Source organism: Notolepis coatsorum (assembly GCF_963971535.1).
Source record: "Notolepis coatsorum genome assembly, chromosome: 3".
NCBI lineage: Eukaryota > Metazoa > Chordata > Actinopteri > Aulopiformes > Paralepididae > Notolepis > Notolepis coatsorum.
Window position 1 is genome coordinate 171,892,258 of NC_140167.1, and position 15,490 is coordinate 171,907,747.

At 43.4% G+C, this 15,490-nt stretch overlaps 1 protein-coding gene across 1 annotated transcript in view; it reads right to left on the reverse strand.

Moving 5' to 3' along the window:
• idh1 (isocitrate dehydrogenase (NADP(+)) 1) overlaps positions 1-15,490 on the reverse strand; it is a 50,943-nt gene that overhangs the window by 3,611 nt on the left and 31,842 nt on the right. Inside the window, exons 5-7 of the mRNA XM_084309873.1 lie at positions 7,634-7,811; positions 5,958-6,109; positions 1,749-1,889 (exon numbers count right to left, since the gene is read on the reverse strand). Coding sequence (XP_084165999.1) covers positions 1,749-1,889; positions 5,958-6,109; positions 7,634-7,811 — 471 coding nt within the window. The remainder of the gene's footprint in view (positions 1-1,748; positions 1,890-5,957; positions 6,110-7,633; positions 7,812-15,490) is intronic.

The window sequence follows — 15,490 nt, forward strand, 5'->3', positions numbered from 1 at the left end:
ACTAGGAGGAATATTGAGGACTGTGTGTAACTAGGAGGGATATGACTTGAGGACTGTGTGTAACTAGGAGGGATATGGGGACTGTGTGTATGTGTAACTAGGAGGGATATGCGGACTGTGTGTAACTAGGAGGGATATGGGGACTGTGTGTATGTGTAACTAGGAGGGATATGAGGACTGTGTGTAACTAGGAGGGATATGACTTGAGAACTGTGTGTAACTAGGAGGGATATGGGGACTGTGTGTATGTGTAACTAGGAGGGATATGCGGACTGTGTGTAACTAGGAGGGATATGGGGACTGTGTGTATGTGTAACTAGGAGGGATATGAGGACTGTGTGTGTGTAACTAGGAGGGATATGCGGACTGTGTGTAACTAGGAGGGATATGAGGACTGTGCGTATGTGTACCTAGGAGGGATATGAGGACTGTGTTTGTGTAACTAGGAGGGAAAGGCGGACTGTGTGTAACTAGGAGGGATATGAGGACTGTGTGTAACTAGGAGGGATATGAGGACTGTGTGTGTGTAACTAGGAGGGATATGAGGACTGTGTGTAACTAGGAGGGATATGAGGACTGTGTGTAACTAGGAGGGATATGAGGACTGTGTGTAACTATGAGGGATATGAGGACTGTGTGTAACTAGGAGGAATATGAGGACTGTGTGTATGTGTAACTAGGAGGGATATGAGGACTGTGTGTAACTAGGAGGGATATGGGGACTGTGTGTATGTGTAACTAGGAGGGATATGCGGACTGTGTGTAACTAGGAGGGATATGGGGACTGTGTGTATGTGTAACTAGGAGGGATATGAGGACTGTGTGTGTGTAACTAGGAGGGATATGAGGACTGTGCGTATGTGTAACTAGGAGGGATATGAGGACTGTGTTTGTGTAACTAGGAGGGAAAGGCGGACTGTGTGTAACTAGGAGGGATATGAGGACTGTGTGAAACTAGGAGGGATATGAGGACTGTGTGTGTGTAACTAGGAGGGATATGAGGACTGTGTGTGTGTAACTAGGAGGGATATGCGGACTGTGTGTAACTAGGAGGGATATGAGGACTGTGTGTATGTGTAACTAGGAGGGATATGAGGACTGTGTGTGTGTAACTAGGAGGGATATGCGGACTGTGTGTAACTAGGAGGGATATGAGGACTGTGTGTAACTAGGAGGGATATGAGGACTGTGTGTATGTGTAACTAGGAGGAATATGAGGACTGTGCGTGTGTAACTAGGAGGGATATGTGGACTGTGTGTAACTAGGAGGGATATGAGGACTGTGTGTAACTAGGAGGGATATGAGGACTGTGTGTAACTAGGAGGGATATGAGGACTGTGTGTAACTAGGAGGGATATGAGGACTGTGTGTAACTAGGAGGGATATGAGGACTGTGTGTAACTAGGAGGGATACAACTAGGAGGGATATGAGGACTGTGTGTAACTAGGAGGGATATGAGGAGGACTGTGTGTAACTAGGAGGGATATGAGGACTGTGTGTATGTGTAAGTAGAAGGGATATGAGGAGGACTGTGTGTATGTGTAACTAGGAGGGATATGCAAAAAAGACAAGACAACAACAAAAAATTGCCTGGTGTACATTGACAATAAAATAATCTTCTTCTGATAAAAGCATACACGGTAATAATGCATGGAATACAGAACAGATCAAAGTAGGAGGCTGGTGTTTGTATTATTTATATACTTTCTCGTGGATGGGTGCTACAGTGGCCATGAGGTGTCTTACCGATGGGGTTGGTGGAGGTCTCCTTGCCCTGCTGGTGCTGCCTGTAGTGGCGCGTCACCGTGCCGTGGGCCGCCTCAGACTCCACCGTGACCCCGTCCGGACAGAGCAGCACGCTGGTCATCATGCCGAGGGAGCCGTAGCCTGGAGGGGGAGGAGCCGAGACAGTGACACGTCAAGCTCGTACCCGGAGGCAGCGAGGGCCCTTAACTCCTCACCATCTAAGGAGTTTATTTGCTTACTTTGTGTATTCTTTCCACGTCTATGCTGTATTCTGAGTATTATACTGTACTGTTATGTGTATGATTGTTGTTTACCTGTGCACTCACCAAGACAAATTACAATCAATGTTTCACTGAAATGGTAATAAACTATTGAATCTTGAAATAAATCACCTAGTTTCAAGTTTCTTTAATAGTTGTCATACAGAAGTACAGAATACTTTCATACAAAATGCTTCTTACTGTTACGCTCCAGAGACTGTGCTAGACAAGATAGTATCAAATAACATAGTATAGCATGTAAATTAGAAGTAGAAAATGAGGTCAGTGTTCAGTATAGACATATGTACAATGTTCGATGCAGAATAGACGTAACTGAGTTACCATATAATATACAATACTATGCAGTGTACTAATGTACAATACTATATAGTGCAAAGCAGAAATGGGATGAGGTACAATTTAGGTACAATTTACAGTAAGGTGTACGAGTTGTAGTGCAATCCTTCATCAATAAATATAAAGTGTGGGGAGTGGGTGCTACAGTGTGTTTGTTTAAAGTGAGTGTGTGCTATAAAGTGTGGGGAGTGGGTGCTACAGTGTGTTTGTTTAAAGTGAGTGCGTGTGGATGTGTGTGCTATGTGCGTTTGATGGTTGTTGTTGTGTAGTGTTAATTGTTCGTTGAGCAGCCTGATGGCCTGGGGATAGAAGCTTCTTCTGAGTCTTTCTGTGCTCGCCTTGAGACTCCGGTATCGCTTGCCTGACCGCAGCAGTTCAAAGAGGCAGTTGTTCGGGTGACTGGAGTCTTTAATGATTCTCTTAGCCTTGCCCCTGCACCACTTGTTGTAAATGTTCTGGAGGGTGGGGAGCCAGCCTCCAATTGTGCGTTCGGCTGAACGTGTCACTCTTTGTAGTCTGCTTCGGTCTTGTGCAGTGCTATTCCCAAACCAGGAGGTGATGTTGCCAGTCAGGATGCTCTCTATTGTACATGAGTAGAAGTTCTTAAGGATCTTCTGACTGACTTGGAACTTCCTTAGGCGCCTGAGGAAGTAGAGGCGTTGTCGTGCCTTCTTCACAACACTGTCAATGTGTGTGGTCCATGTCAGGTCCTCGGATATGTAGGCTCCGAGGTACTTAAAGCTGTTGACTCTCTCAACCGGTGCCCCGTCGATGCGGAGGGGGCTGTAGTCCTTGACCCCCGACCTCCTGAAGTCCACAATCATCTCCTTTGTTTTGCTGACGTTCAGGGAGAGGCTGTTTTCCTGGCACCATCCCGCCAGGACCTTGACCTCTTCCAGGTAGGCCCTCTCGTCGTTGGCAGAGATCAGGCCCACCACCACTGTGTCGTCAGCAAATTTGATGAATGTGTTGCTACTCCGCTGAGCCACACAGTCGTGTAAGTAAGTAAGTAAGTAAGTAAGTAAGTAAGTAAGTAAGTAAGTAAGTAAGTAAGTAAGTAAGTATTTATAAAGCACCTTTCATACATGTCATGTAGCTCAAAGTGCTGTACACAAACATAGGCATATATAACGATAAAAGCAATAACGTCACAGTGATCAGTTAAGATCAATGTTTAAAAAAATAAATAATAATAATAATAATAATAATAATAATAATAATAATAATAATAATAATAATAATAATAATAATAATAATAATAATAATAATAATAATAACGTAAAAATGAAAATAACGTAAAAATGAAAACATGAAAACAGTCATTTGCTTACCAGTTTGGGAGAACAGGTCCGCACAAACATGTCCGCTCAGTAGCAACCGGAAGTAGGAAATGCACTAAACCAATGCACTTGTACGGTAGGTAGCAATGTTAGCTCTTATAACGCTAGTGTAGTTACGTTTTTATTAGTGGTCAGAGTTGGGTCCACAGGACTTATCCAAGCCCCATGGATCCATCAGTGGCCGTGTATTGTGTGCGTATGTACCCGTTCCCTCATGTGGTCAGTGGTCAGAGTTGGGTCCATAGGACTTATCCAAGCCCCATGGATCCATCAGTGGCCAAGTATTGTGTGCGTATGTACCCGTTCCCTCATCTAAAGAGTTGGGTCCATAAGACTTATCCAAGCCTTACGGATCCATCAGTGGTCGTGTATTGTGTGCGTATGTACCCGTTCCTTCATCTAAAAAGTTGGGTCCACAAGGCTTATCCTAGCCTCATGGATCAATCAGGTTTTTCCAAGCCATAACTATTTGTAAGCTAGACTGTATAGGTACGTTTTTAATTTTCCTTTAAAAATGTGTATGGAGCTGGCGTTTCTGATGTGTGTTGGTAGTGTGTTCCATAGTTTTGGGGCATAGTTGGCAAATGCCATACTTCCTATCCTCTTTTGGTTTCTGGGCGTGTCTAGTAAACCTGTAGTGGATGACCGTAGCGTTCTTGAGGGCAGATAACTAACTAGGGAATTTGCTATGTATTTTGGGCCTTGCTCATTAAGAGCTTTATATGTTAGGAAAAGGACCTTAAAATCAATTCTATGAGTTATTGGAAGCCAGTGCAGAGTGGCTAGGACTGGAGTGATATGTTCTCTTCTCCTTGTATGAGTTAGTAATCGAGCTGCAGAGTTTTGGATAAGCTGAAGCTTCCCAATGGTTGCTTTGGGAAGACCAGTGAACAGTGCATTACAATAGTCAAGCCGACTTGATACAAAAGCATGAATAAGTGTCTCTGCATCCTTTTTATTTACGAAAGGTCTTACTTTCGCTATGTTTCTTAGGTGGAAGAATGACGTTTTCATGGCCTTATTTATATGAGACTTAAAGGTCAGGTCTGAGTCCAAGATGACACCTAGGCTTGTAACCTCAGTCTTTACATAGGATGACAGACTCCCCAGGTTTTCACACAGCACTTCCCTTTTCGCTTTTGGGCCGATCAATAGGATTTCGGTCTTGCTTTCGTTTAATTTTAGGAAGTTATTGTTCATCCACTTGTTTATTGCTAACAGACAATTTGTAATGGACTGTATGGCTGTAGTGTTATTTGGTTCTGCGGAGATATATAGTTGTGTATCATCAGCATAACTATGGAAGCATACATTGTGGTCTCGAATGATGTCCCCGAGGGGCAGCATATATAGTGAGAAGAGTAATGGACCAAGGCAGCTTCCTTGTGCAACTCCAAAGCTGCTGTCATGTTCCTCGGATACATTGTCTTCAAGCTTAACATAGAACCTTCTCCCCTTAATGTATGTTATGAGCCAATTTAGTACATGATCGGAAAAGCCAACCAGTCTTTCAAGACGACTGATCAAGATATTATGGTCAATCGTATCGAACGCTGCACTAAGGTCCAATAGGACAAGAATTGAGACTTTGCCAGCATCGGAGTTTAGCCTGAGGTCGCTAACTATTTTAGTAAGGGCAGTTTCAGTGCTGTGATTTGTTCTGAAACCTGATTGTAATTCCTCCATGATGTTATTATCTTTGAGAAAGGAGTTTATTTGTACTGAGACTATCTTTTCTAATATCTTGCTGATAAATGGAAGGTTCGATATTGGCCTATAGCTTTTTAGTTCGTTTACATCTAAGTTTGTTTTCTTTAGTAGTGGTTTTACTACAGCCGTTTTAAATGCATCTGGAAAAGTGCCTGTTTGAAGAGACATATTTATGATTTCAAGGACATGATTTGAGACACTATCGAACACCCGCTTGAGAAATGCTGTTGGTATAGGATCGAGGCAGGAGGTGGCGGAATTACACTCAGAGACAATCTTACAGTGTGTGTACAGGGAGTAGAGGAGGGGACTCAGAACACAGCCCTGGGGGCCCCTATGTATCTACCTATCTACCTACTATCCATTATCATCATTTAATTGAATAAAAGCCGAAGGTTTACGAATTGACCCATCTCAAATAACTGTTGCTTTCGGAGGAAAAGCCATCTTTCTGAGGAAAGCAACAGTTGTTGATTGGAGGATGGCGGGGGGGGGGAAAGGGGCGGAGTCTGAGATAGTCCCATGATGTGTGGAGGTCTGACCTTGGGCCACTGAGTCGGACTGGACGTCCCCGTCGTAGTTCTTGCAGGCCCAGATGAAGCCTCCGTCAGACTTCATGGCCTGAGCCACCATGTCGTCGATCAGCCGGTGTTCATACCAGATGCCCTTGGCCTCATACTGGGCGCGGTACTCCCTGGAGGACACACACAGGTTAGACAATGGTCATGCAGCAGGTACAGTCAATCTTCAAATCACATGCTAACGTGTTACGAACTGGCTCAAGCTCACAACAAGAATGGGGAGACAGGAGACATTTATTATAATTAAACTAAAGGAGCAGCCAATATATATGAATATCAGTGTGTCAGCAGTGTGTGGATGAGTGTATGTGCAGTAGGGATGCCCCGATCGATCGGCCACCGATCGTTATCGGCCGATAATCAGTATAAATATGCGATCGGTGATAATGCTTTATTTTCACTGATCGTCAAAACCGATCTCACTCGCTCGTCTCGCTGAGTTCTGTCTCAGACACCGGGAGCTGTGCGGCGTCTGCTCCTCCCTCCAGCCCCTCCCGCGCGCATGTAAACACGGGTCTAGTCTAGTGGGACGGGAGGACGGCGTCTCCCTTAGCTACCGTTAGCTACCGTTACAAAATGACCCAGTCAACCATTCACTTCCAGTCCAATACATGATGAGGCATTGTCTAACCGAACGGTATCTAGCCGGCCAGCTACCGATAGCTCCTGACATCAACAAACGCTCCAGCAAGTCTAGTAGAGACGTGTATGATACCTCAGCTAGCTCATGTTAGCTGACGCCAGCTCACTGTTCAAAACGAAATGTCCCACTGAACTAAATAGTTCACCGAGGCGCTGTATCAACGTTATATAGCCGGCCAGCAGTAGCCACAGATAGCTCCTGATATCAATGTTTTATAACACTCATTCGATGCGTATTCGAGCTGAGGGCATGTTGTTGAATATGATCAATAGGTCTAGCTGCAGCTCCGGAGAATCCTGGCCGTAGCTGCAGGCTACTCGAGTATAGGGTCCAGCTGCAGCTCCGGAGAATCCTGGCCGTAGCTGGAGGCTACTAGAGTACACACAGACAGTGGAGCTTGTTGCGTGGTGGCGATGTCTCGCAGATAATACAAGTACAAGTCTAATTATATAATATATATATTTTATAAAAAAAAAAAAAAAAAAAAAAACATTTTATAAAATAATTTAAAAAAAATGTTAATTAAAAACAATCGGTATCGGATCGGTATCGGCCGATATGGCTCACGACGATCGGTGATCGGTATCGGTGGCAAAAAACGTGATCGGGGCATCCCTAATGTGCAGCATGAATGTTGTAGGTGTAAAAGCAAAGAAAGCAACCAAAACCAAAGTAACCAAAGACAGCAACCAAAGAAGCAAACCAATCAAACCAAAGGACCAAATATGTGAGGAGTTCGCAAGAGAGCAGAAGCAGCCTCCCTCTATTATCTTGCATGGGACACACCGGCCCAGGTGTGCCCCAATTAACTTGACGAGCCTTCCCCAGCCCTGCTCTGCCAGCTAGAGCAGAGGAAGCCAACACAATGTGGGGGAGGGTCGTCACAACAGTAACCCTACATCACAAGACCAATGAGTGTGGGTGTGTGTGGGTGTGTATGTGCACGCACACGTTTGTATGTGTATCATCATGTGTGTGTATCTGAAGGCCTTACTTCTCGTAGATCTCCTGGAAGATGTCTTTGAAGCGCCCGTCGTACTTCTTCAGGATGGTGTTCTTGGTGCTGAGGTACATGGGCCAGCCTTTGGTCAGACCCATCTTGAAGGAGCTGTGGGCGAAGTCTGTGATGGACGTGTCTGTGTTGTACATCCCCAGGGCCACTCCACCAGAGCCTGGACATCAAACACAACACACACACAGACAAGGTCAAGGTCACGTTTATTAGTATGTCCCAAACTGGGCAATTCATGTTACAGCAGATAAATAGGAGCTCCAAAAAAACACAGCAAACATACATAACAAGAAGAACACAGACAGACATGTACAGTACTGTGACACAGAGCGAGAGACACACACACACTAGGGCTGAACGATTAATAGATTTTAAATCGAAATTTGAAATGATGCAATTAGCAAATTGCAAAAAAAAAGAAAATCGCAATTTTTTTTAACCGGGAAGTCCCATTGAGATACAAGACCTTCGCAATCTTCTTTGAGGAAAAAGTGGAGAACATCCGCAGCTCCTTCTCCCAACCCCCACCCATTCCAAATGCTGAATCGAGAACCTCATCCTTCACTCTGTCATCTTTCTCTCCCATTACAGAAGCCGAGACTCTGACACTGGTAACGTTGAACTGTCCGACTACATGCCAGCTGGACCAGCTACCCTCCCCACTCCTCCAGACCATAGCACCAGACATCCTCCCATTCCTAACTGCAACCATCAACTCCTCACTCAACTCGGGGGTGGTCCCCACCTCCCTAAAACAAGCCAGAGTCACGCCACTCATAAAAAAACCAACCCTGAACCCCACCGTCATCGGCAACTACCGTCCTGTCTCTCTTCTCTCCTTCCTTTCTAAAACACTTGAACGTGCTGTATCCAACCAACTTACTGCTCATCTCTTACAGAATGACCTCCTAGACCCTAATCAGTCAGGCTTCAGGACTGGTCACTCCACAGAAACGGCCCTCATTGCGGTCACAGAGGCACTTCACTTAGCAAAAGCGAAAGGACTCTCCTCTGTCCTGATTCTCCTAGATCTATCTGCAGCCTTCGACACAGTCAACCATCAGATCCTCCTCGTGGCCCTCGCAGGAATGGGAGTGGCTGGCTCTGCGCTGACATGGCTGACATCATACCTCAATGACCGCTCCTACCAAGTGTCATGGAGAGGGACCCGGCTGTCGGCCACCTGCCCCCTGCGGATGGGTGTCCCCCAGGGCTCGGTTCTAGGACCCCTTCTCTTCTCCCTCTACACTAAATCACTGGGTAACATTATCACGTCTCATGGCTTCTCCTATCATTGTTATGCCGACGATACTCAACTCTTCCTCTCCTTCCCTCCCTCAGATATCCACGTCTCTGAGCGGATCTCAGCCTGTCTGTCCAACATCTCCGCCTGGATGACGACCAACCACCTCAAAAGCTGAACCTAAGCAAAACAGAATTGCTCCACCTGCCGGCCAAATCCTCCCCCCTGACCGACCTTTCCATCAGTCGAGAATGCAGCTGTGACCGCGTCCCCGACCACCAAGAACCTTGGTGTTGTCCTCGACGACCAGTTGAACTTCTCTGCTCACATCGCAGCGACAACCAGAACCTGCAGATTCCTCCTGAGCAATGTCAGAAGGATCCGCCCCTTCCTGACAAAAGAAGCCACCAAACTCCTCGTCCAATCAACAGTCATCTCCTGCCTCGACTACTGCAATGCACTGCTCGCTGGCCTCCCGGCCACTGCCACTAAGCCTCTTCAACTCATTCAGAACGCAGCGGCCCGCATGATCTCAAACCTACCGAAGTCAGCCCATGTCACCCAGCCACCCAGGGACCTGCACTGGCTCCCCATTGCTGCACGAATCCGCTTCAAGGCCCTCGACCTGGCATACCGTGCGGCAAAGGGAACTGCTCCCGCCTACCTCCGGTCAATGGTCTCTAACTACACACCCTCAAGACCCCTACGCTCTGCATCTTCTGGCCGCCTCAGACCTACTCCTATCCAAGCTCCGGGAGGGTCATCAAAGAGAAGTCGCCTATTCTCAGTCCTTGACCCACAATGGTGGAATGAACTACCCACCCCAGTTAGGACAGCCGAAACCCGTCCAATCTTTCGCCGTCGACTAAAGACGCACTTCAACCATTATCTGAATAAAAAAAAAGATCTAACCCTAACTAACCTTTCTGTCATGCATTTGTCCTAATAAACTAACCTACACTGTAGCACTCAACACTTTGATGAACATTGTTACTCAGCTGATAGAGTTGTGCCCTTCCCGATGACTTGTCGTACAGAATTTGTAAGTCGCTTTGGCTAAAAGAGTCAGCTAAATGACTAAATGTAAATGTAAATGTACCGGTATCGATTCCCAGGTAAAAAGAAAGATTTTCAGGCTCTGTGTCCTGAACAGACCCAGTGCGTAGGCCAGATGCAAGCCACATTTTACAATAAACCTCTGTGGGGCTGCTTAATTTTTTTTTTTATAATCGCACATTTTATCGCAATCGCAATATCTGTCAGAAAAATCGCAATTACTGTAGATTATTTCCCAAAATCGTGCAGCCCTAACACACACACACACAGAGTAAATGACTGAGTAATGTTCTCTGTCTCATCAACTATCACTTGGATGACCACCCAGAAAGTTACCGAACGGCTGATTGAGTAGGAAAACACACAATGGAACGGACACACAAGTCAATAAGTAACCCCTGGAACACAAGCTAGATACGCTAAAGTTTCAGAAACAGGTAACCATAGAGATGCGTGCGCTTGTGAAGCGTCCCGTTCCCCCCGGGGCGAGATGGCGTTCTCAGTCACATGATCTCCTGCGTTGCTGTTCTCGTGTGTTTACCAGCCGCAGGTTCTCCCCTACGGTGTAATGAGGCCCTGCATCTGATCCCCATCACTCTTGCTGCTAAGTGGCAGTAATAGTTTATTTTTGCAGTGAAGGCTCAGGGCCAGCTTAGAAACAGACGCATCATTGTCTCATATACGTGATACTCTTGTCTTCTGTTCCACTGTGTGTGTGTAAATGCTAAATGGACTGCATTTATATAATGGCTTCTATCCAAAGCGTTAAACTATTGTGCAACCGTATACACTGTATTTAACCTCTTAAGCCCTAGCCATATTTTCTGAAAACCCGCCTAAAAATACATACCTAAGTAAATGGAAGATTGCTCCACTTCTACAAGGTCCATTTGCATGTTCTTGGTATCTAGGGACATCTATGGATCTCAGGGAATGTATTCCCAGTGTCAAAAATATTGTGTCTGTTACTAGACTTGAGTAAATTGTAATGAACCAAAGGAGAATATCAATTTAAATTATTATATATTTTTTTGACAGTGAATAACACCATGCTAAAATTTACCAGACATGAAACATTGCCACTGAGCTCATTCAACACCTTCTTGAGATCACGTGTACAAAATCTAAGCAAATTAATAAAGGGAAGATGATTAAACAGAAGGTGTTGTAGATACAGTACTGAATTCTGCCAATCCGGACACATGCTAAATGGACACAGCTGGTGGTTGTAACCAGAATCTTCTGCTTGGAGGTTAAACCCCTGAGGGTCTACCTGTGACATTACAGGACAGGGAATAGATCCTCTACATCAGTGCTTCCCAATCCTCTCCTCGAAGCACCCCAGCCGTTCCATGTATTTGTTAAATTCCACCACCAGCACAACTGATTCAACTTAACAAGCCCTTTATTAGTTGCATCAGGTGTGCTGGTGGTGGAATTTAACAAATACATGGAACGGCTGGGGTGCTTCGAGGAGAGGATTGGGAACCACTGCTCTACATCATGACTGTAACCGTGGTGATTTTTACTGGGATATGGGTACATCATCTGATGCAGAGGTGTAAGCGTTTAAATAAAACCCATTTGGATGCAATAGCTCAATTAAAGATTTTATGAGCCCACAAATGTGGTCACTAATTCAATGGACCGACTCCAAAAGGCGCAGGTGATTGATTGAACATTTTATTAACAGATTGCAGAATGGGTACAATACAGTACGGCTCAATACACACAATTGTTAAGGGGATGCAGACCAGAGAAAGACTTTAGTCTTGTTTACATCAGGGTCCCCCATTTTCAATTCATAATGAATTATAAGTAAGGGTGCAATTAGCACCGTGCAATCCATTCTTTGTGGATCCCGCCCTGAGACACAGAGACAGACACACACACAAGAGACACAGACACACACCAGCTCGTAACAAGACAGACGGCGGATCCCAACTGTAATTACTCAGCCTTTTCAATTATATTACAATTTCCTCAGTGTTTGCTCATGAAACGGTAACCAGGAGGTGTAAATACTCAGCGGGGCAGAGATGAAGTCCATATAAGACACATCTCATATTGTCCTGTTGACACTGTAAACACATTACATGCTCATAATATCCTCTCTGCTGTGCTGGTGGAGCCGTGTTGACTGAACACGATCCTCCCAGACTGTTGCATTAGTTCCGCCTTTTTTACTGTTATTTCCACTTCTAAGTGACCTCAAACTCCCGCCCTCTTTTCCTGAACCTCCAATCACAACGGTTGCTCCCCTTTGGACAGATTTGGTTTTTTTTGTCAGAGGAAAGCAACAGTTGTGATTGGAGGATCAAGAAAAGAGGGCGGGGCTGGAGAAATGTATTTGTTCCTCATATTTCTCTGTATTCATGCCGGGGTAGCAGGATGTGGAAGTGTCTGGTCACTTTCATGTTAAACCTTCTCCATGACAATCAGTGTTGTGCTAGTTACTGAAAAATAGTAACTCAGTTACTTTACTAGTTACTTCATTTCAAAGTAACTTCGTTACTTTACTAGTTACTTACACCCAAAAGTAATGAGTTACTGTGAAAAGTAACTATTTTGTTATTTAAAAAAAAAAAAAAAAAGAAAAGGATTGCTCCCGAGTCCCATGCCCCAGATACTCAAAATCGGTTGATCAACTTGACAGTTTCCATTCACATCACTGAACTCTGCTAAGCAATGTGGTCTAGATACAAACACAAATCTGACACAAACAAATGTTGTCCCGAGTCGATATAATAAGAAGTGCGCCGGTTGAAGGAACAGCCTTGATGTCGCCGGAGCGTTTCATTATAACCATCTTGCAACGTTGTTCAAGATATCAATCAAAGCATTGCAACGTTAGAATAGTTAGGATATCAATTGTGCATGAAAGGACTATATTTATATTGTTTGATTAGTATTATGAGATTCCCTGGCAGATTTCGTACAGTCAAAATCCGTTGATCAACTTGAGTTTCAGTGAACACATTGCACTCACCACTGCGGTGGTCGAGATGTAACGTTAGTCCAGCTGACTCCAGCAGCACCTCAAACATGTTCTTTATCTCGTTTCCATGTTGTATATTAATTATCTCTCCAAGTAGTTGCTAAATGGTTTGTTAGTTCGTTACTGCGTTCTTTTTATGTAGATTCATAGCGAGCGTCCTCCTGACTCGGTTTGATTTCGCCTGCGTTTGTTTTGTTTACAATTGAGAGCGTCTATTTCTTTCCGTAGCCGCATTTCTGGTTTCCGCATTTCTGATTGGCCAGTGGCCACTGACTGACGCTCTCTGGTCAGAGAACGTCAGTCAGTGGCCAATCAGAAATGCGGAAACCAGAAATGCGGCTACGGAAAGAAATAGACGCTCTCAATTGTAAACAAAACAAACGCAGGCGAAATCAAACCGAGTCAGGAGGACGCTCTCTATGAATCTACATAAAAAGAACACAGTAACGAACTAACAAACCATTTAGTAACGGTAACAGCGTTACTGAATTTAAAAAGTAATGCGTTAGAGTACTAGTTACGGCAAAAAGTTACTTTGTTACTGTAACGCGTTACTTTGTAACGCGTTAGTCCCAACACTGATGACAATACAACGGAACGGAAATAATTAAAGACTACAAGGTCTTAATTACAAACCCATGAGGTTTCGTGAAATGACAGAGAATCATCTGCTCGCTGACATGCGTTCATAGCGTTCCAAGGAAGTAATCACGTCCAAGTGATTTTCCGATTATTACAGTTTTGATCGACAAAATCTATATCATGGAATTAAATTCTCAAAGGTCATGACGCAGGAGTCAATGTGGTTCTCAGGAGCGCCAGAATAAATACAATAAAATTAATGCAAGAGTGAAGGTGGCCAAGCGGAACAAGAGCTCTTCTACCCCTGATTCACAAAGTGCCTGATGGTGTGAAGATTAGATAATAAAGCTAAGTTAAAAACACATCTCTAAGAAACACCTAATAAAGTTAAAAACACATCTCTAAGAAACACCTAATAAAGCTAAAAACACCTAATAAAGCTAACACATCTCCAAAAAACACCTAATAAAGATAAAAACTAGGGCTGTCAGTTTATCGCGTTAATTAGATAAATTAATTACACAGCAAATTATCGCGTTATGAAAATGAACTCAAAATGAATTACACGTTTTATTTTTAATTTTTATAATATTTCTTTTTTTTTTGTATCTCATTCATTCCATAAGAATGTAGAATACACATTTACATACTTTTTTTTAATATGGTCCATTTGCATGTTCTTGGTATCTGATTCTAGGGACATCTATGAATCTCAGGGAATGTATTCCCAGTGTCAGAAATACTGTGGGCTAGATCCACAAAGAATGGATTGCACGGTGCAAGGTGCACCCTTACTTACAATTCATTATGAATTGAAAATGGGGGACCCTGATGTAAACAAGACGAAAGTCTTTCTCTGGTCTGCATCCCCTTAACAATTGTGTGTATTGAGCCGTACTGTATTGTACCCATTCTGCAATCTGTTAATAACATTTTCATTCAATCAATCAATCTGCACGGTGATTGATTGAATGAAACATTTATTTTGAGTCAATTGTAATGAACCAAATGAGAATATCAATACATTTTTTTTTATCTTTGACTGAATAACACCATGCTCAAATTGACCAGACCTGAAAAATCTAAGCAAATGAATAGATTGAGGATGATTAAACAGAAGGTTTTGTAGATACAGTACTGAATTCTGCCATCTGGACACATGCAATTTGGAATATGATTATAGAATATCAGGCATAAAATGGTTATGCGATTAAAATGCGATTAATTAGATTAATTAATTACAAATCCTGTAATTAATTAGATAAATTTTTTTAAACGCCTGACAGCACTACTAAAAACACATCTATAAGAATTAGGGGTGTAAAGGTACACGCAGGGTTAGAAATTAAAAATTTTTCAAGGGCTTTTTTTGCCCCCCGTAATTGCTTTTCGGGGGCTTTTTTTTGTATTTCGGGGGCACAACATTTTTATAATGAAAATTAACATAAAGATTATAAAACATTCTTGACACTTTTTTTTACAGTCTTCGTCCCTATGTTTGATAACGTAATGTTAATGTCTCCATATATAGGGCTCTACGCTAACCTTTTTCCCAAGGAGCACATGTGCTCCTAAATAAAATGTTAATAAATAAAATCTAAATACAAATTTAGGAGCACACAGAAATTTAGGAGCACAGTGACAATTGTTCAAGTAACACACACACACGCACACGATGTGTGACATCATGGCTTGGTTTCATGTTTTGAGGTACCTTCAATTATCTGTAAATAATACATACATACTCTATCTAAATAGATTAAATATTATTGTCCCTGAGTGAGGGCAAGTTGTGTTGTTGTCTTGATATAATAACCGGTTGCCTCTGGATCAATGAATGTCTAATATTGAATAATATTATTAGATATTTTATTTTTAACATCCCTAATTCCAACAGTCAAGAGGCTTGTTTCAAATTGATGAAAAACCCCACACACGCAACGTTTGTGAGTATAGGCTC